The sequence below is a fragment of the Echiichthys vipera genome (genome assembly GCF_963691815.1).
Source record: "Echiichthys vipera genome assembly, chromosome: 5".
Taxonomy (NCBI): Eukaryota; Metazoa; Chordata; class Actinopteri; order Perciformes; family Trachinidae; genus Echiichthys; species Echiichthys vipera.
The window spans coordinates 16624141-16645936 of record NC_139830.1 but is presented as its reverse complement, the minus strand read 5'-3'; the positions used below and the strand labels follow the sequence as shown (position 1 = coordinate 16645936).

Genomic DNA, 21796 nt, shown 5'->3' with positions numbered 1-21796 from the left:
GTTTTCATTGTTTAACATGATTTTCATTGGAGAGTGATGATTTGTATGAACTATGTGCTATTAGAAGTTTACGTGATTATTTAATTTCTGGGTTATTTAGGGTTTGTCCTGACCCATCGACCTATGGGCAGGTTTATTTTCCAGAAATAGTCATCCAGACATTATCTCTGACCCTGCAGTCAGAGGGATTACACAAAAATGAAATGGAGAATGTGATTAGATTAGAGTGCAGAACAATGGCCGGAGTCATTTCCAAACAGGTGTCCTGGGAGCTAAAATCCCCCCAACTCAGACGAGGACTGAAGAGATTGTAAAAGAGTGACGCATCTGTGGATAGTATAGCAAATGTCTTCTCTCACCATGGGCACTTTAGCAAAAACACTGATGCTCCTTTTCATTCTGTTTCTGAGGAACAATGGGGCTTCTCAGTTGAGCAGCAACAGTTGTGGCCTATAGCTATAGAGACATAGCCACATGCAATGCAAGTCTATGGACACAATAGAAGAGAGGTTTGTCAGGCAAAGGAAATTAACAATGGTTAATCCTGGTTGGCTGAAGACTTCATCGCTTGTGGCAAGCATGATCACCTTTCAAGCATTCAAGGTGTTTCATTCTAAAGATGTGAATCCTTTATTCAAGACAGTCTTCGAAGACATACAGTACTGTAAAAGTTGTTGATTCTGATTATTTGTAACTTATCTGTACAGCATCTTAGTTATTAATAAGAAATTATTTCAAATCAGACTTAGAATATATAGTTAATATATTCTGCATGTTGTTAGTAATGGCAATAACATTGAACTTTAGTATGCTGATAAAGGACCTGCAAGTTTTTAATAAAGTTCCCTGAATTTGGTGGAAGGTTTATGAAATGGATGGATGTCTGATCATTGCCAATTAGTACCTTGATAGTTTCAAAATGCAGTTATTTACCTGAAGTACAACATGTTTATTTACTAATAAATACACATGTACACTGCATCCAGGTTTAAGCCTCATTTACCTCCAGACAACCAGCCAACAACCATAACTTTCCCCTTCAATAATCATATTTGATGAAGGGAAACCTGAGATAGCAGTTGAAATTAATCTGGGGGATCTGTGTCAAATCCCACTGACACATTAATCTCCTGGTTTTAGATCTGACAGTGATCCCTGCCAGGAGCTGCTGTTGTCTAAACGAGAAGTCACGGTAGAAACGTGGAGAAAATGTGTGTGTGTGTGTGTGTGTGTGTGTGTGTGTGTGTGTGTGTGTGTGTGTGTGTGTGTGTGTGTGTGTGTGTGTGTGTGTGTGTGTGTGCGTGCGTGTGAGGGATCTATAATTAGTTGAAGGGAAGGCTTCAGAGTCACACCTCCAAGGTTTTGGGTGTCTTAAAGATGGTAAATACTATAAAAGCTACACTGCACAACAACTTCTCTGATACCTGCTCAGGTACCAGTTAAGGTAAGGTCTATTCCCGATTTCAAATAGCAAAATTCTAGGTAAAATATAATCAGTATCAGCTTGGGAAAACAATATTTGCAACACAATTTGATACTGAAAATGATAAAAGTTGTACTTTCACCTGTGTGTGGTTTTTTCTAAATTGTACTTTTTCTCAGCTGAACATGTGTTTTTAGTGTTATTTTGTTGTTTTTTATCCTTTGCATTATATCTCCATCCAAATACAGGATTTATCAGTCTGACTGATCCTCCTCCAAACAGCATGACTCTTTATCTCTGTCTCCCTCTGCTGGCTGTGCTCCTGCATCCGTCCCTGTGTCTCTATAACTGCTCGTCTGAGTACGAGAGGACCCCAGGTAGGTTAACTGTTACTTTCACTGAGCCAGATGGTTTCATTTTATATAAGCTTTCTGCACAAATAAGAGCACATCATAATATTAATGGAAAATAATACATTAATAAATATCTAACAATAACCTCCTCCTTGGTTTATCTTTGGTTTATCTTTTTCTCTCCCTCATAGACAACTCGGACTTGACAGTGGAGTGTGGGGCCAGTATAATCACGCTGGAGATCAACCTGTGCACGGCTCAGTGGGCAGGCTTCAACACCACAGACCTGGCTCTGAATGGGAACCACAATGCTACAGAGTGCCGGGGCTCTATCAACACCAGTGTGAACCCGCCAATCATCCGTTACCAGCTTCCTGTTAACCACAGTAGGGACAACCCCTGCCGCCAGTCTCTGCAGGTCAGATAGTCTCTGGTAGAGGTCGAGGATGTAAAAAACGTTGAATGTTTAGGTAGATATTGACATAATAGTCAAACTAGGTAGATTTTACTGCAGCAGGAATTGAGATCCACATTGTATTGAGGGTTATGTGGAAGAATAGGAGAAGGTCATGTAATAATGATGAGTGTCTCTTGTTGTTGTCTCGTTCAGATTGTGGATGAGGCCCCTGACCCCACGGGTGCATTCAGCAGCTTCTCAACTATCCAGTCGGTTGTCATCACAGGGTTCATTGACACACCCAGGTCTGACCACGGGTTGATCAGCTACTCAACGGACCTTTACTATCACTTCTCCTGCCGCTACCCGCTAGAGTACCTGATCAACAACACACAGATTGTGGCGTGAGTTACTAAAACAAGCCTGCATTGTGCAAAAGAGACATTTCTGTTACCCTACTGCATTTCTTCTAAGGTGACATGTACATACAGTCATTTTTCTTTTCCATGTTAGCTCCTCAGTTTCTGTGGCGACCAGTGATAACAATGGCACCTTCATCGATACACTGACAATGAGTCTTTTTAATGTAAGTTGCCATTCAGTTTCCTTAGACACACTATCACTGTAGCTATTTCTCCTGACTTATTTTTCTCTGGTGTCTTATTTCTGCAGGACTCTAACTATTTCGGCCCATTAGATGTACCTTTGACGGGACTGGAACTACGAACCAGGATCCACGTGGAGGTCAAGGCTACTAACCTCACAGGAAAGTAAGTAAAAGTCCATTTGAGTGAGAGGATACTTATAGTGAATTTGAAAAAAATTGTTCAAATCAAAGCGAGCACAGTGTTTTCTTGTAGCAAACAGTAACTCCACAGCCTACTGTCTTCTTTTCAGTTTCCATGTACTGCTGGATCACTGCTTTGCCACTCCCACTGCTTACAACATGTCGCACAGTGAGCAGCACAACTTCTTCACCGGGTACGAAACACACAACATTATCTTCTTCAATGGGGAAAATACAACAACTTCCACAACGCTTTTTAAAATATAAACTCTATCTGAATATTTCTGCTTTCCCCTAGCTGTTCAGTCGACCAAAGGACATCTGTGACAACCAATGGCCTTTACACATATGCCCGGTTTGACTTTGAGGCCTTCCGCTTTGTTCAGCACCGTGACCAAGCAAAGTCCAGCATCTTTCTGCACTGCATACTGAGACTCTGTGAGCCCAGCAAATGCCAAGAACTGCTGAATGTAAGTTAAGAAGTCAAGTACAGATTACTCTGCTTTAAAGATCAGATGTAGTAATGCTCAAGAAACTTTAAAAGGGTGGCAATATTTCAAGAGCAGAGTTTTGAATGATAGATATATCAACATGTATGACCTACCTGTTTAAAAATATAGAAATAGAACATTTTTATTCCCAGAGTTGAGCAGACAATAAGTAACATTTAAAGACTTAATAAACTTGAAACCGGCAACAATTTACGACCTATAATTTTGATTGCTAGAATTGTTGGGGCATTGTACGGCCTTATTACATGGCTGACAGTGTACAAAGATAACAGTAAATGTAGGGAGAAGGACAGGAAGCAATCTCAACAAAGATTTGTGTAGGGGACAATGTGAATTATAAATCTCCTGGCCAACAGGGCAGCCCAGTGTGTCTTATTTGGGGTTATTTTCCTATTTAATCATAATGACATTTTGAAGTGGGGTTGTATGAGGTACATATCCCTCGTCAGTGTATTACCTACACTAGATTGTGGTTGGCACGCCCCCAGCAGACAGGAGTCCCGGAAGTGAAGCTAAGCATACGGAAGGGGGCAGAAGCTAAATGTATTTTAGCCATCTAAAAGAACATTTCAAATGTATGCTATGTTCAGTCTATTTTCACCACTTTTTCTTGCTGTCAGACAGCCCTGTTTAAGTTTAGATGGAGGGAACTGAAGCCATTCTGTGCCCTTGTCAAAGCCACCAGACTCCATTGACAAAAACAGTTATTTTACTGATCACTAACAGAATGAGGCTGCTCCCGTTTTCTGTGAGGTAAAATAACTGTTTTTGTCAATAGAGACTGGTGGCTTTGACAAGAGCATTGAGTGGCTTCAGTTCTCCCCCGTCTAAACTTAAACAGAACTGTTTGATGGCAAGGTAAAGCAGTGAAAATATTTCTAATATGATGTACATTTAAAATGATACTGAATTTTTAAAGTGGCTAAAATATGTATAGTTGCTGTCACCGTGCACAGCACTACATTGCTTAGCTTTTGTCTTCTCTTCTAAACTGGCGACCGCCATCTACTGTAGGTAATACACTGACTATGGATAAAGACCTCATTCAACCCATAGACTGTATAAAAAATAGCCTCTACATCGGGGTCCATTCTCTCAACTTGATCCAATCGTGTTCGCCTATGGCAGTCACCATCTTGTCTGACTCTGCCTTGTCACCTCATGCCAAAAAGGGCATGAATGTGACGTTGGGGGGAGGGAGATACGTCTATCTGGCAGACATGTACCTTCGAGGCGAAGTGAGGGCCAGTGGCTAACTGTCACTCAAGAGGCCGCGCCCCTAATTATTCAGAAATATTACCCTCTAATGAAATAAAGACTAGCCTGGTACAAAAAAAAAAGAGATATGACCTAAACATACAGACTAGATCTTTTTTGTGCCAGGCCTTAAATAGGTTTAATTATGCTGTGAAAACAGTCTGTTTAACACGGGGGTCACTGAGAAATTGCTTTACTATGAAACTTGCCCCTAGTGGCCACCCGGCGAACTGTAATTCTTGCCATTTCCTTATTGGATCAACCAGGAAGTCACTGTGGTGGGGACTTGATTCAACCCCACTTGCATGAACAATATGTATTATCCCTTTAAACTTAAAATGTAGATCGAAAAGCAATTGTTTCACATCTTAGATCAAAATAAACCCAGTTGCATGTGTGTGTTTGTTTTTTAGGCCTGCAATGCGAGAAGAAAAAGATCTGTGACTCCTTTTGGAGAAGAAGGCAGCGAATCTGCCACTGTTTCAGTTGGACCTATTTACACTGCCAGAGAAGGTAAGAACGAGCAAAAATCACTGCTATAGTGAACCATGATGAAACGTTGATTCTTTCTCTGACCCTCTTTCTTGTCTTCACTACAACAGACAGGCCATATTCAGCCTACAGTGAGTATATTTTAATAACTTTCACAATTACAAATACACTTTGATATTTTGTAAGATGTTACGACTACCTAAAAAGCTATCTCCTTTACTCTCCCCCTGCGTGCATCAGGTAATGACGTGGCATCAGAGAGGAGGGATGTCAACGTGACGGGCCTTGTGGTGGGGGTAGTGTTTGGCTCGGCTGCTGCTGCCTTGCTGGTTCTGGGTGGCTGGTACGCCTTGAAGAAGTTTTACTGTGCGGGAGGTTTACCTCGTGCCTTTCACTGACAAATCAACTGGCTATTTGTCTTTGGCTTGTCGCCTCATACCTTATATTGTAATGCGATAATACTGTGATGTGTCTATAATAATCAAATGTTCTTGTCATGGAACCATGGCAACCAAACTAAAACACTGGTACCTATAATCCCTTCCTTATATCAGCCCTTCTGTCTGTACATTCAGCAGTCATTTATCGTTATGAAGTCAAACCTGAACTGTGTCTAAAAAAGAAATTAAAGAACAGAGTCATTTTTAATATTTTATGTTATTATACATTTGCTTAGATAACAGTCTGCAAGTCTGCTTACTGACAGTCTTAGCAGTTTTTAGGTATAGTGTACCGAATCTCATTGCTTAAAACACGTATATACATATTTACAAAGATATATTTTTGAGCACATTATAATCTGCAGTATATACAGTATGTCAGGTCTGTTTTGTACATATTAAAAATCAAGTTTATAATCAAGCTGGCATCAAAATGTGGTTGATGTTACATGGCACAGTAAACATATACTGACATTTTCACACTCATTGACATTTAGAATGTAACAAATACATCAATCAAAACCAAGAACTCAAAATGTATTTACAGGCTACTTACTTTGCTGGTACAATGGAAAACAGTGAACCATATGTATGAACAAGAATACAAGTTAAATGATACACTTTAATAGGACCATAACAGTAGTTAACTGGTCGTTTTTCATAAGAAAGTACAGTTGTCCCTTTCATTCCACTGAGTGCAGAATGTCTTGGATCAAAGCAGAAAGTTTAAGCGAGAAGTCCTCCTGCAAATAGCCATCTGGCTGTGTGGATGAGGAGGAAGGAGAGAGACTGGAGGCTCCCTGGACCTCCAGTTTCGCTTCCAGCCCCTGAAACAGCCTCTCCATCCTGGCTTGAAACACTTGGCTCTGCAGGGCTGCATTTTGGCAAAACCGCTCCATACTGGCTGTCACTTCAGCCTTAGCAGGGCGTGCAATTTCTAGGAGAGCCAAAAGTTCTGCTTTGAGAGCCCCCACTCTGTTCTTAGCCTCCACCCTCAGATAACTTACTTCCTGTCCCACCCTGGAGCTAATTTCCTTCCAGTGCTCTGACTTGGCTGCCTCTTCCTCACTGGCACTGATCTCCTTCAGATGTTCGATCACCCCAACGGTTTTAGTATGGAAGTCGCTGATGAAGTCAGCCACCTTGGAGCTGCTGTGCTCCAGGGTTTGGCTTATCCAGTGAAAGGCTTCCTGGTACAGAGCTGGAGTGGCCTCTGTCTGGGCCTCTGCTGTCTCCAGGCCCTGCAGATAGAGGCTCAGTTGGCCACAGAGATCTTGGGTGTTTCTGCCGACAGAGGTCTGGAGCTGCTGGGTTAGGGGAGCCAATCGCTCCCTCATGCTAGCCAAGACGGAGCTGAGGTGGGCTGGAGATGGGGACAACCTCTCCTGCAGCTCGGCCAGCTCTTGACGCAGACGGGTACGCAGACGCTCCGACTCCATGTTGAGTTTGTATTTCATCTCTTCTGCCACAGGGTTTTTGCTGTGATCATCTGGATTGTAAAGGTCACTGCTGTCTATGTGGCTCTTGTACATTTTACTGAGCAAAGAAAAAGAGAAAAAGCACTGTATTAGATTTTTTATTTTAGACATGTATTCTCTTTACCTTGACTTGAGTATACTGATGCACATTTGTTCACAGGTGCACAGGTCTTTAACTTGTTTAGAGTTCTTAGTTTAGTCCACTTACTCAACATCTTTTGTGAGTTCTGTCTTGTCATGAGCCTGGTTGGCCTTTGAATCAGTCCAGGTTGCCTCCCTGGTGTTACGATAAAGGGGGTATGCTACAGACAAGAAAAACATGCATGAAAAAAAAGAAAAGCATCACAAAATTAAGGGTATTAAACAGCATTTGAGGAGCATTGTATACCTGAAGTTGTCAAAAATGACAGGGCGAAGATCACAACTTTTAGATGCATTTTTATCTTTCTGTGGAGGGACAGATGAAAAGAAAAACATAAGAATTTCACATTAGAACAAATAAATGACTCCATACTGAACATTTCCAAATTAATAAAGGATCTACAATTTATTTTACATTCATCCCCTTCTTGGGCTTTGAAAGAGGACAAGAAGAATATCAATATGTGAAAAAGTGGCTAGCCTTTACCTGAAGATCAGGGGTCTGCAGAGTGACTTCTTCTCTCATCTGACTTATAAAGGTCCTTGTTATCAGAGCGGCTGCCCAAACTTTGCCTGTGTCAATAGTCAACACGTGGAGGGTCACACTGATGATGACAGAACACAAAACCCTCATACACACAGAGCTACACACCACACACACACACACACACACACACACACACACACACACACACACACACACACACACACACACACACACACACACACACACACACACACACACACACACACACACACACATAAACACACAACAGTAGCCTTCACTGTTGAATCTTCAAACAAATTTACAGCATTCTTGCATTATTGACTGAAGGGTATTATGTCATGTCAATAAGAATGCATTACTTTAAGGTTGTGTGTCAAAGAGGGAAGGTACTTTGACAATAAGCATGATAGAATACCACTCTACAACGCTTTTGCAATCTTAACCCAAAGAAAAAAAGTGAAAATGAGGTCGAAGTTTATTGGATCATCCCAAAAAGGTTCAACAAGTTCAAGCTTGGGTGTCCACAGCCAGATAGGAAATCTGTCTGGATTTTTGCCAGGAACCAGAATTATATAAATGTTTACAATGGGGTTACTTGTTTGACTCATGGTGCCTGTTAAGTTCTGAAGTGGGTTTTGTATGTTTAGTATGTTTTACTCACATCACATAATTCCAAATGGTTAGTTCCACCTTTCTATGTTAGAAACATGAATACAGAGCGAGGAAAAATAAATAAGGTGGGTTTGGAAACAAAAAGAATGAAATGTAACATGATTTTTGTCGTGCTATTGCTAAAAAAACAAAACCTGATGTGGAATGCCAAATGAAAACAAACTGTAAATGAAAATAATTTATTCTCATAAAATAGCTCACACAGCAAAGACATATTTCCAAACTATAAATACACCCTGGCTGACATTGTCGGTTCAGAACTGCATGATAAAAATGAAAATTGGATGGAAAATCCTTTTTCAAACCTGGAAACATTGAAAAAAATAAACAAAAAAATAAGTATAATTTTGATATCTGTATTTCTTCTTGTTAAGTAGAAAAGAGAATAGATAAGTCAGTCAGAGTGGAGACAACAGGTGTTTAAAGGCTAATGAGTGTCTGTACATACAGTGTAAGAGTTTATCAGATATTGGATCTGCATGAAGCCTTGATTATGAGGACTTGTTTTGGATGCGTGCCAATAAACAGTTAACAAATTAATGTTTGTGCTGTAAATCAGGATGGAGCGACTTGAAACAGCACAAGTAAACACTGCTGATTGTGATAAACTTTGTTTTTCTTTTAACCAAGTAAACAAGATAGAAGTCAATTTACACGTCAACTTCAATTGCATCATTAAATCAGTGCACAATATGAGATCTGCATTGTTAATACATACAAAATGCACAGGAAGGCTTCATTTTCCCAGTGATTCCCTCTGTATTATCTTTATTAACTTATTTGTGTATGTGATGTGGAGGTTTTTTTGCACCAGTGACATGGATATGTGGGTGAAAGTTGAATCCTGGTTAGTTAGGTAACTTACCAAACGTCACTGGGGGATCATAGTCCATGGCTAGCGTGATGAAATATGTGGGTTATTCCACTTATCCAAAGTCCAACATTTATTTCACTACAATAACAGAGTGAGTAAGACTTTGGTTACTGTATATAAAAACAGCACCGTCCGTATTAACATACTCTATGTTCCCACAGAAGCCCCTGTTTCAACCGTAACTCCTGATGATTAGAAATGATGGAACTGCTCGTTATTGTGGTGGAAATTATATATTACCTCATGGAGGAATGAACAAATAAATTATGTTACAACAAGCAGTTGTCTTTCGTGTATTTAACACAATTATAAAATAGAATAGTTGAGTATAACAGAGTCACTCTATTTCAGCTGAAAGGACAGAGCTAATTCCCCATGAGCGTATTGGATGAGTCTGACAAAGAGGTACATGAACAGTTGCACTTTGTAAGAAACAACCATAGCGCATGGAAAACAAGGGAGGAACAAACCACCTGTTCTTTGTGCTATGAGAATGCACAAACGAAACATATCGAGGATACTGAAAAGGTACCACTTCAGGTGAGATAAAACCTTACACACACAGAGGAAGAAAACATAATACAGAAATGCTAAATAAATGTAGCAGGTTATATATATTTATATGTATATAAATATATATATATATATATATATACTGTATATGGTGATTTTAAATTTTGCTCTGACAGGTTTAACATAATAAGATCAGGCTGGGTCTCCTGTTTGGTTTGAATATGGAGCAAAGGGTAACAATCTTCCTTTGGTACACAAAGATTACTGTCAGAGAAACTATTTTCAGTTCAAACGTTTACAACAAAAAACTTTAATTCTGCCAATTTCTTTCTCTTTTACCAAAAATAAAGCAAAATATTTGCAGCAGATGCAGGTCACAGCGTAAATCCATACAAGCTATACTGCATTTTCACTCTATCATAAAGCAGATATTTATTGCTGGACCTGTCAATTGTGGGCAACACAGACCTCGTCTTATTATCAACAAGTTAACACAAATGAACAACAGTGATAATATTTAATATGTGAAGTGGAGTTTAAATTTACTATATGTTACTATATCTGAGCCGATATCTCAGCTTTATATGTGAATTCAGCAGCTGCTGTGATGCACATGGTGCTTGGTATAGTCCTCCAAAGCAAAGCTGTGTTGATGTACATTGGAAGCCAAATCTTTAATCAGTTTCATGGTAGGATTGAGAAGAACAAATGCAGTAATGTGATCCGGCAGCACCAGGCAGCCGTAGTCTCTGTTTCCCCCGCTAATTTCCAACAGCAAACCCGCCCCTTCACTGTCACTGTCACTTTACCTCACGGGTGTCATAAATCATTCAGCGTACCATTGAAAGTTATGCAGACTATCTAGCCCACTACGAACCGCGCAGCTCTGTCTACCATCAGACAGATTAGGTCATGTGTGCAGGACTACAGCAGACAGGAGAGGTTTATCAAGGTAGTGAGGTTGCAGCATCATCTTCCTAACTACTTTCTTGGTTTTGACCAAACAAGGCAGACAACGAAGAGACAATTCCTGGATTAAGAATTAAAAATGTCTTCCTGAGTCTGGAAAAGAGCTGGGTTACTTGTGCACAAGTCCTTAAGTTCAGCCAGTGGACATATTAATCATGCTGAGGACATTCAGATGCAAAGGTTTCAGGTGTGCGTGGTGGCTGATTACTGTGCTCCTTACTCTTTGTGGAAACAGCTTCAGTCAACAGTTCCAGAGGAGGCCACCCTGTCAGCCAGGTAGGCTGTCCTGACTGCACGCAATGAAAAATAGATATTTTTCGAGTTTCGCAAACTGCGATTCATTTCATTTATTTATTTCTAATAGGTTTTTACTGTCCTTTGGGGAGCTTCACTTCACTCCCCTGTCCCAAGGGTACCTATGGGACAACTGTTGGTGCTGTGTCCATAGACAGCTGTCTAAAGTGTCCTCCTCACCACTACTGTCCTAGACTAGGCCTGTCTGCCTCCCTGCCCTGTGGCCCTGCGGCTAAGCAGCCTCTGCCTGGTCAGGATACCTGTGTCTGTTTGCAAGAGGGACAAACTTTTCAGGTGACAAAGTGTTTTCACAAGATCATAGGATTAGGCAAGTCATTCAGCATGCTCCCTCTGGTGTGTTAATGTGACTGTTTTCATATCAACACCAACACTACCTACTGCACCAGTCACCCATTTGTGCCTTTGTCTTGTATGCTGCTCCTTAATTCTATAGACTAGAAGAAGAACTGAAATTTCTCAAGCCTAGGTTTTTCTTTGTGCTACTCTTGAGATGATACAATGTAAGAGTAATTCCCTCAGTGAAAGAAAACTCAGAAACTTAAGACTGAACAATCTGTAGCTTCAAGCTGAAAGAGCTCTAGATCAAGTTCCCTCGCAGTAGGATCCTGTTTCCTAGTCTGCTGCAGCATACATGAGTTTTGAGCCCTCCACTCATCAGCTCACAATAAGGAGAATGAGATTTTTTTCTCAGACTGGTGCATGGATCTTATTGAGGACTAATGTCAAAGGACAAAACATGAAGGAATCCATTAAGGAAGGAGTAATGGAAGGAGGGGGGCTGACAGATAGATATGAATAAATGGATGACCAGATCATCACACTGTGAACTGCATGCAGCTTTACACAACAAAGTGTTTGTTTTCTGCAGATCAGTGATGGCTTGTGCCACTGCACCATCGGCTACCAACCTACCAACAATGGAGACAGGTGTGTACACAAACAGTATGATGTCTGCAGAGACGGAAAAACACGTACGCAGTATGGAGACTGTCTGGACAGATACCAGTGGTCACTTCACTGCGGGCAACAGGTTAGACCCTGTACAATTATATCACACAAATATGTACACACTAAACTATAAAAAGTATTTCACAAAACAACACATCCCGAAGATCTGTTTGAATGATGCTTGAGGGTTTTGAATAAACCGTAGACAGTGATCTGTTTACAGAACACACTGACAAAATATACTATATAATCAATGACAAGGCTAATGAGTACAGCCTAGATGTCTTTGCCCTTTCGCTCCCGAACCTGACAGCCGTTTATCTAGCTGAGGCTTGTATAGTCCCACTTAATATTTAACCATAAACTGCTTCCTGACTGTCAGTAAGAAAAACCTCCGCTGTTCTAACTATGCAGTGTTTTTTGTTGTCACTGCCCTTCATAGCAGTCTGACCTTACACCTAGATACATTCACACCAAGCATAAGTTGAGAATGCCACTACTCCCTTCAATATGATTTTTAAATAAAGAGCACTCAGACAAATCAAAACATAGAACAAATGAGCAATATTATTATTAATAATATACATTGCCTTCTTTCCTGCAGGTGTGTCAAACTGCTGAGGACTACCGGGGTTATGATCCAGAGTTGGGTCTGTGTGTGTGCAGAGAGCCTCCTGGAAGAGCAGCGTGCGGAGGCCTTTGTAGGAGAAGGCCAGCTATAGAGCTGAAGCTCCACTGTCAGTCCAGTGGAGAGATGGAGCTGGTGTGGAGCTATGGCAGTCAGGTGAGAAAAGGCAGATTTACATTATACAACCACACACAAACACACACACACACACACACACACACACACACACACACACACACACACACACACACACACACACACACACACACACACACACACACACACACACACACACACACACACACACAGTCTCACAGCAAAATGTGGTATCAGTTTCACATTAAAGGCTCTGAAATTGTAAGATATTTACAGATTTTTCCCTTATTTTTTTTCCAAAGGCTTGCATCCAAGTGTGATACATACAATATCTCTATTAAGTAAACATAATAAATCCTTTATGTTACAATACCTGGTCAGAAATTGCATAGAAGTCTTTCACACAATGTCATCTTTGTAACACCAGCAGTAAAAGCGTAGGAAAGTTGCCTCTTTTGTTGCAGTGACCTTCTGATGACAAATGCTGTTATTGTGCGTGTGTGCAGGTGACAGGTGTCTCAGGCAACGTGCTGGAGAGGATTTTTAAGCAGTCAGACTCTCAGGGGACTTCTCTGTGCAAAAGCCATGTCAACTCGTCACACACTGTCTACATTGTTCAGACAACAGGTAGAGACACGCTTTCTGTCTGGCTCTCCATCACTCTCTCCATTGTCACCCTCATCTTCCTCTCCCTTGTTGTCTGATTGCAGAGGCAGGCTTCCTTGGCCTCCTCAACGGCCTGCCGAAAGAACTTCAGCAACTGTTTCCTGTTACCGCACAGTGGGATGCCAGGAGCTCAGCTGGTTTGTAACAACAAAACTATATCTTTTGATCATAAAAACATATTCATAATCAAAATCAATAATGGATAATCCATGACGAAGGTCCTGTGCTTGTGTTTTTGTTAGAAAGAGATTCTGACGTTCTTTGGGAGGTCACCGACATAGAAAATATCACTCGTGGAGGAAGAGAAATGAATTTGAACAGCAACAACAGTGATGCCAAGGAAGAAGTGAGAGAAACACATTTAACTGGAGTTCTGAACCCAACAACGTGTCTCCATCTGGGCGACGTCATACTGTTCACTGTCGACACACATCACTATCCTCAGTATGATCTGTAAGTCAGATGCTAGGCACGTGTCCATTTTTATTGTTACGAATCCATGTTTTGACTTACTTCACCTTATTCCTTACTTCATCTTTCAGTGACAACTTGTACAACACAAACAGCGATTTCGACTGGGGTGCATTCAGACAGCTAAAAGAAGAGCTGGCTCTGTCTTGGACTCCTCCCAGCTTCTTTGTGGCGGTCTTTAGCCAGCCTGGAGTATATGTTTTTACACTAAGCAGCCATCAGCACAAACACTTGGTAACTATAATGAAATAACCATAGGCATCAATGGCAGACTGTAAAGCTTTCATTATGAACAAAATCCAATTGTGTATTCCTTGCTTTTCTGACAGCTTGGTTTTCTGTGAGACTCTTGCAATTGACATAAATGTATATGTAACACTTAAAAAAACAATGACGTTGTTCTAAAGCACCATTAGTGGTCAAACATTTCACAGGACCTCTCTAAGTTTACAAACCATAGTCTGTTTTTGGTCTGCAATCTTGCGCTACTTCACAACGTCATCAAAGCCATATTTCTGGTTTGATTGAGAGACCCCTAGCGGCAAAAATTACATACAGTGCATTTAAGTCCTATTGCAAACATAACCTGACATCTTTACACAAATTCTAACATAAATGTGACTTACTTATGACCTTACTGTCAACTATCTCCTCACTTTCTGCTCTCTTACTCTTCTTACTCAGTATGTGCGGGTGATGCCTGCAGGAGGCCAGTGTTATGAGTCCGGCCCTTTCTTCCCAACCATCCCCCGTCATGTGACCAGGGTGGGAATTAGTAGGAGGCGCAACCTGTTACTGAAGCCAGATTGGCTGGTGACCGGAGGATTGCTATTTGGAGCTGTGGTCATCCTCTGTTTATGTGTTACACTGCTGGTTAGTGTCATAGACTGTATAATAAAGATGGACATAGCTTGGATGGATGGACTGAAAAGTGAAGCCAGTATGGAAATGCCTTAAACCTGCATTCTTTCCCATTTCCGGCAGGGAGTAATTTAGCATTTAGCTAGTAACTGAAGGGATGAAGGCCATTTTCAACCGACTCTGGGCTCACACGCCCGCAATAGTCCACTGGATGACTAGCGTCAACCGGTTTAAAAAACTGGCAGTTTCCTACTTTAGGATTTAGCTAAGCGCAGTGTCATTGAAACTGACGCTGCTTAGCGGTCCTCTCTATACCTGCCTTCTTTTCTAAATATAGTCATGTCCAGTTTCAAAAACCCAATATGGCGATGTCCAAAATGCGATCTCCTGGCTTCAAAACAGTTGTCCACAAACCAATGGGTGACGTCAAGGTAGCTACGTCCATCTCTGTCGGGCTGTTAAGTTGTGATATGATGCCCTTTCAAAATACGATTTCAGGGCCCCAGTCAGCCCAAGCCCCGTATTTCTACAATGTCACCGTGTTCGGTTGTACCTTGCTAACAAAGTGCGGCTTTCCAGTGCGTTGTTTGAATATATCTGAGTGAAAAAACAATGTGTTTATCATTTTACTGCTTTCCTTTTGATGAAAAGGTGTCTCACTGAAGAAAGAAGTGATTGGAATTATTTACAGGTTCAGCCGTTGTTGTCTGTTTTTTTTTCGGCCAGTGTTCAGAGAGAGAAATCGTATTTTGAAAGGGTGTTACGTCAGACTTAACAGCCCCATTATACAGTCATAGTAAATCTACATACCATACACAAACACACATTATCGTATGTTCAAAGCATCCCTTATTCACATTCATCCATCCATCTCATATTTAGATCCTGTTCCGTGAATATGGATGGCCTGAGAAGGAGCCAATCAGAGCGCGGTATCGCTTGTTGCAGTTGGCTTATCACATGGATGACTACTCATCAAAAGGTTCAAGGGTGATCTCACTAAGAAAGATTCACCGAAACCAACAAGCTAGAATGACACAAGACTCCATTCAGCCAGGTGCAATATTGTATGTAACATATGCATATGTTACATGACTTACATTCAAGCAGCCTACAGTGTGCACGCACTTACGTATGCACACACACACACACACACACACACACACACACACACACACACACACACACACACACACACACACACACACACACACACACACACACACACACACACACACACACTTGCAGTATACAGAAACACACTGACACTATGTTGATCTTTGAACTATGTCCAAAGAAGCTATGACAACATGTCATCCAATACTACATCCTCAAGTTTTCTTTCGGGTGATGAGTTATTATTTCAAACAAACTTCAAACTGCATTGAATCATTAGTGTGAGCATGTTTTAGTTTTTACTCCTCGAGTCTTCCATAGTCACACTGGCTCTGAGCGAAAACGCGTTTATCCTTACCAGTACCACGTAGTGCTTTATGTCCCTCTCAGCCGTTCATATTTTTTTATAGACCGGAAGGACATGGAGGCCTCCATAGAGCTTACCCGTCCTATGTAAATACAGATAAGAAATTATTCACTTAGGAAGATAAGTCAGATTGTTGGCAGAGGTAATTGTACACCAATGAGGACTTATTTAAGAATGAGGCCATTGATTTAAGTTGGGTCAGAGGATGGGGGAAGATTCTGGACAGACCAGGTAAGCCCAAACGAGTAGTGCGGTTGAACTGGGAATGTCTGGAGGAGGCCCCTGTCCAAGAGATCTTCAAGCTTTTCTGGCATCCCTGTGGAGGTTGGGGGCATTGAACCAGAGTGGGCAATTTTCAAAGCTTCCATTGCTGAAGCTGCAGCAGTGAGCTGTGGCCTCAAGGTCTTAGGTGCCTCAAGGGGCGGTAACACTCGAACAACGTGGTGGACACCAGTGGTCAGGGAAGCTGTCCGACTGAAGAAGGAGGCCTTCCGGGATATGTTATTCCAGAAGACTCCGGAGGCAGTTGCAAGGTACCGACGGGCCAGAAGGGCTGCAGCCTCTGCTGTGTCAGAGGCAAAGCAGTGGGTGTGGGAGGAGTTCGGAGAAGTCATGGCGAAGGATTTTTGGGCGGCACCAAGGTGCTTCAGGAAAACCATTCGACACCTCAGGAGGGGGAAACGGGGAACCGTCCAAGCTGTTTACAGTAAGGATGGGACGCTGGTGACCTCAGCTGATGTCTGGGATAGTGCCAAGGGAGTGGCAGACCGGGGTGGTTAAAAAGGGGGACTAGAGGGTGTGTGCCAATTACAGGGGTATCACACTACTCAGCCTCCCTGGTAAAGTCTACTCCAAGGTGCTGGAAAGGAGGGTTCATCCTATAGTCAAACCTCAGATTGAAGAGGAACAATGCGGATTCCGTCCTGGACGTGGAACAACGGACCAGCTCTTCACTCTTGCAAAGATCCTGGAGGGGGCCTGGGAGTATGTCCATCCAGTCTACATGTGCTTTGTGGATCTGGAGAAGGCATATGACCGGGTCCCTCTGGAGATACTGTGGGAGGTGCTGCGGGAGTATGGGGTGAGGGGGTCACTTCGGTGGGCCATCCAATCTCTGTACACCCAAAGCGAGAGCTGTGTCCGGATCCTTGGCAGTAAGTCGGATTCGTCCCTGGTGGGGGTTGGCCTCCGCCAGGGGTGCGCTTTGTCACCAATCCTGTTTGTGATTTTAATGGACAGGATATCCTTGGGATCCCCCAGTTAGAGCTGGTTAATGGTTTTGCCAAGTATTGCAATATCCGTGTCTGTGGCGACATTCGTGGGCTAGATGTTAATAAGCTGCCATGTTTGTGACGCTGCTGACTGCGGTTGGCGTGTGGCCCAGGTCGTTACCAATGGTTATGCTGCGTTCACTTGTAATCGGAAATCGGAAATTCCATCTTCTGAGTCAGGCTTGTGGTAAGGGCAGAAGTGTAATATGAACATGTGTGTGTGTATGGATATAAGAGGGTAACATATAGGGGACAGACCAGAAGTAGAGAGGTGACTGTGTTTCAATAAAGTTTACAAAAGAGAAAAAACAACAAAAACAATTGTCAGCGCACATAGTGAACATAAACTAGACAAGATAAAGGCGCGCAAAGATGTAAAACATGCATTTAGGTAGACGATGCGTCTGAGGCTCATTTATCTTCCTCTGGCAGCACTTGGCTCAAATGTTGTTTTTGAGAAAGAGGTTTCAGATTTTTATTTTTTTAATTTTTGACTTATCACTCCCTCTGTGCTGCTTTTGTGTTTCATTCTCTTGACAGCTGTCTGTGCAGACACCTTGGAGGAGTTCTGGGATTATGAGCACCAGGTGGATCTGGAGGCATTCAGCAGCAACACCTTCTACAGCCTCCTGCTCAAACAGAGTCTGTCTGTCACCACACGGCTGGGACAGCTCACCACTGAGGCCTGTATATCTTAGTTTAAATGCAAATTAACATACAGAATGTGAAATGATTGATATTTCCAACACATACACATCTGATGCATGTAATTAATTTCTCTGAGGATTCTTCTCACCCCGTGGGACAATTCCCCTTGGAACAGTTTCACATACAAAATGATTAATATCCTATGTTACACATCCCCACATTGTTGTTTTATCAATAGTCTTTTAATGCAGTTGGAAGCCTCAGGCAACAATTCATATGATATAGTTTTGTTTACAATGTCCCAATGGTGGGAAAACATCCTACACACATCACTGACATTCAGAATCCTGATTTAGTGATCATCTGTTCCTGAATACTGTAAGATTATTGATAATCTAAGATAATTTCTCCAAAGATTTGGCTACAGGCATAAAGGAATTATTTAATAATTTAACATTCTGGGGACCACTCTCATGACTTTATGCAGCAGCTGTTTGACTTAGTGTAGAATACAGACTGGAAACAAGGGGAAACAGCTAGCCTGCCTCTATCTGGAGTTAACAAAATCTGTCTGCCAGTTGGCTACCTCATACCAAATATGTATGTGTAAAACTACTTGTGTGTACTTGGTTTAATGAGGGGTTAGCCGACATGCCAAACTATTTCTTGACTGAGTGCAGAAACTTTCTTACACAATTAGTAACCTTCAGAGGTGATGGTAGGTGGATTTTGTTACCTTTAAGTCAGGCTAGCCATTTCCCTCTGTTACCAGTCTTTATGCTAAGCTAAGCTAACCACCTCTTTTTAACTGCCTTCCTTTTAACTCATTTACTGCAACTACAGTCCCTTCTTCGCCCATAAAGTTATATTAAAACAGATTAGATGTCCTGCGTCCTTCCTGTTTGTACCACAAATTGCTTGCTACAGTGTAGGAGACAGAGGTTGATGTTACAGCCCTCAGGACAGCTGAGGTGATAAAGATGTAAGGAGAGATGTAACCCCTCACACCCTTGTGCCATCCCATAAACATGCATCTAACCCATGTTTGTTGCGTGCTAACTTCATTGGGGTGGGGCCAGATGTGTCATCGGATTACTACGATTTTACAAAGATACTGTTGTGTGACTGTCCCTTTGTTGTCATATGTGTGTGTCTATTTGTATCCAGGTAAAGGAACTATATCATGGAGTGCTTGGCAAACTGCAGCTCCTCCAACCACGCTTGATTACTGAGGAGAGGATGGGGGAGGGTTATGAGAGGATCAGGAGAGAGGTGGAAAAGGAGGTGGTGCGACGGAAGACTCTGGCTTCACAGCTGAGTACTTTGCTCGACAGTCAGCTGCAGGTTTGCATTCAAATACCATCTGCGCATTTCCTATGATCCCATTCTAAAAATGATTAAAATCTAAATAAATGTATTCTAATTACGAAGACAGTGAAAGATAAATTTAGAGAGAATTTGTGTATGTGTTCTAGAAAGTTTTAAAGAGACAATGATTTTTCTTGGGGTGTGACTTATGGTTATTCTCATTTATAGTCAATTATTCTGCAGATAATATTTGGTATTAATTGATTAATTAGTCTACAGAATGTCCGAAATGGTCAAAAATGCCCAGAGTGATGCAATCAAATTGCTTGTATTGTTTGAACAAACAACCCAGATATTTAGTTTACTTTCACATAACACAAAGAAAAGAAGCAAAACCTCATTATTTAAAAACTGTAATTTAGAATTAAAATCGGTTGCATTCTTGCTTGAAAAGTGACTAAAATTATCAATTTCAAAGGAGTTGCTTATGAATCCATTAATTGACTGTTTCAGCTCTAAATATTTCTATTAACTGTTTTTTTAAGTCTGTTTATTGACAGGACAGGTAGTGTATACATTAGAAAGGCAACACAGTGTAAAACATAGAGGCAAGATACAGTAATTCAATGGTCATATGAAACAAAGCATGAGAATTAAACAAACTACTAACTGTTAATTAGGTGTGACTGTTTTGCTGGTTGCTCCAGGTTCTGAGGCGAGAGCAGCAGGCACAGCAGAGGGTCCACAGTGTACTCACAGCTCATCTCAGAGAGTGCACGAGACTACTGTCCAAGGTGTATAACAACAACCACCAGCAAAAGTAATTTTTTTAATTGTCCTTCAAAAGTGTCACAAAACTCAAGTATGTACAAACAGAGTGCATACCTCACACCTTCAATCCATTGTTTCCGATCATCAGCTTGATCCAGAGGCTAACAGCCCTGGTGGAGGAGATGGGAGAGTTGGTATCAGCAGAGTGCCAGCGTCAGGGGGCCTGGGGGTTTCTGGGTGAGGGTACAGGGGCCAAGCTGCTCTGCCCTGACACTGGAACTGTGCTGACCAAGGAGTACATCTTTGGTAAGTCTAACACCCCTGAGTTAGATAACTTAAATATTCCCAAAACTCTGTCCCTGAATCTTGGAGAAACAGCACCACCTGTTGTTAGAAATATGCACTGCAACAACAACACACACTACTAATATATCAAAACACCATACAGATACGTAGACCTACACAGCATTACTTCACACCCATACAGGTCTGTACATTAACTTTCGTTGTCCCAAGTTTTCTCTCATTCAGTACAGTAAAATAGAATATAGGCATTTTAAACAAAGCTATCAGTGGGAGGATAAAAGATAAAGACTCATGATTCTTGACTTAAAGTTTTAAACTACAGTGAAAAAACAAAATAAATAAAAAAACAGCATGAAAACCTGTCCAGTCAGCAGGTGAATGTACTCTGATTCAAAGCAGATTCAATTCTATTTAGTTTGATGATCGCTGTCTGCCATTTCTCCCTCTGCCTCTCTGCAGGTCCTGATGGGTCCCTGCGTGTTTGTCGGGCACTTCATTATGATTCAGTCACCGGCCTCATAAGGCCAAACGCTCACAGCCATATGCTGCTGGGCAGCGGCCACACCATGGCAGTACCACCTGATTACTTCCTCTACCCACAGACCGGCAGAGTTATGCCCATAGCTGGCAACGTGGCTTATGATCCTGCAAGCTCTACTTTAGTGTTTACAACTGACTCCTGTACAGGTAACATGAAGGGTGCTTGTGGGGTTGTTATGATGGCTGCAACTAAATTCAGACTGAGGAAACAGTATTCAATTATGGAAGCAACATACTGTTGATGCACTGAACTGTACACTGTGGATAACGGGTCAAATACACAATGTAACATTACATTTAGGTACTTCCTATGCAGCTGAAATAGCGTTTGATGGCAGCAAAAAATTTGCCCATGTGTATCTTAAAACAACATACAGTAGTTAAGGCGTTATCAGCCCCATAAAATAAAACCATTCATTCTTCTAGACAAACCACTTTCTATTAAATTGTGGACTCCGCTAGGAAGCAGATGTTTTTTTCTTTGCCTCTTTTTTTTCCTATGATATCATTTTTATATTGTTTTTGTTCTGTTGACATTGCTCACAAAATTGGGAAAAATAAGACATTTGTAGATAAACAACTGGCCAGAAGTTTTCGGGTTAAAAAGTGCGTATATCACAGGAATTTGAATACTGCCAGAATACAAAAAAAATATACATTACCAAAAA

General features: G+C 41.5%; 2 protein-coding genes across 2 annotated transcripts; one reads left to right on the top strand and one right to left on the bottom strand.

Annotated features, from left to right (window-relative positions):
• Positions 1 to 1675: 1675 nt before the first annotated feature.
• Positions 1676 to 5771, top strand: LOC310946861 (zona pellucida-like domain-containing protein 1). Its single transcript, XM_083913432.1, has 10 exons — positions 1676 to 1800; positions 1968 to 2194; positions 2387 to 2577; positions 2687 to 2759; positions 2846 to 2943; positions 3071 to 3154; positions 3259 to 3430; positions 5143 to 5242; positions 5332 to 5352; positions 5462 to 5771. The coding sequence occupies exons 1-10, from the start codon at positions 1707 to 1709 to the stop codon at positions 5617 to 5619; spliced, it is 1218 nt and encodes a 405-aa protein (XP_083769558.1). The 5' UTR covers positions 1676 to 1706; the 3' UTR covers positions 5620 to 5771.
• A 573-nt stretch (positions 5772 to 6344) lies between these two features.
• On the bottom strand, positions 6345 to 7576 carry LOC310947422 (uncharacterized protein; the record flags this gene model as incomplete). The annotated part of the gene is made up of 3 exons (XM_083914211.1): positions 6345 to 7197; positions 7348 to 7441; positions 7528 to 7576. 3 exons carry the CDS (start codon positions 7574 to 7576, stop codon positions 6345 to 6347), a joined length of 996 nt encoding a protein of 331 aa, XP_083770337.1.
• Positions 7577 to 21796: the final 14220 nt, after the last annotated feature.

Coding starts and splice junctions, on each gene's coding strand:
- LOC310946861 (XM_083913432.1), top strand. CDS start 1,707: ATGACTCTTTATCTCTGTCTCCCTCTGCTGGCTGTGCTCCTGCATCCG. Junction 1,801..1,967: donor TGAGTACGAGAGGACCCCAG/GTAGGTTAACTG, acceptor TCTCCCTCATAG/ACAACTCGGACTTGACAGTG. Junction 2,760..2,845: donor TGACAATGAGTCTTTTTAAT/GTAAGTTGCCAT, acceptor TTATTTCTGCAG/GACTCTAACTATTTCGGCCC.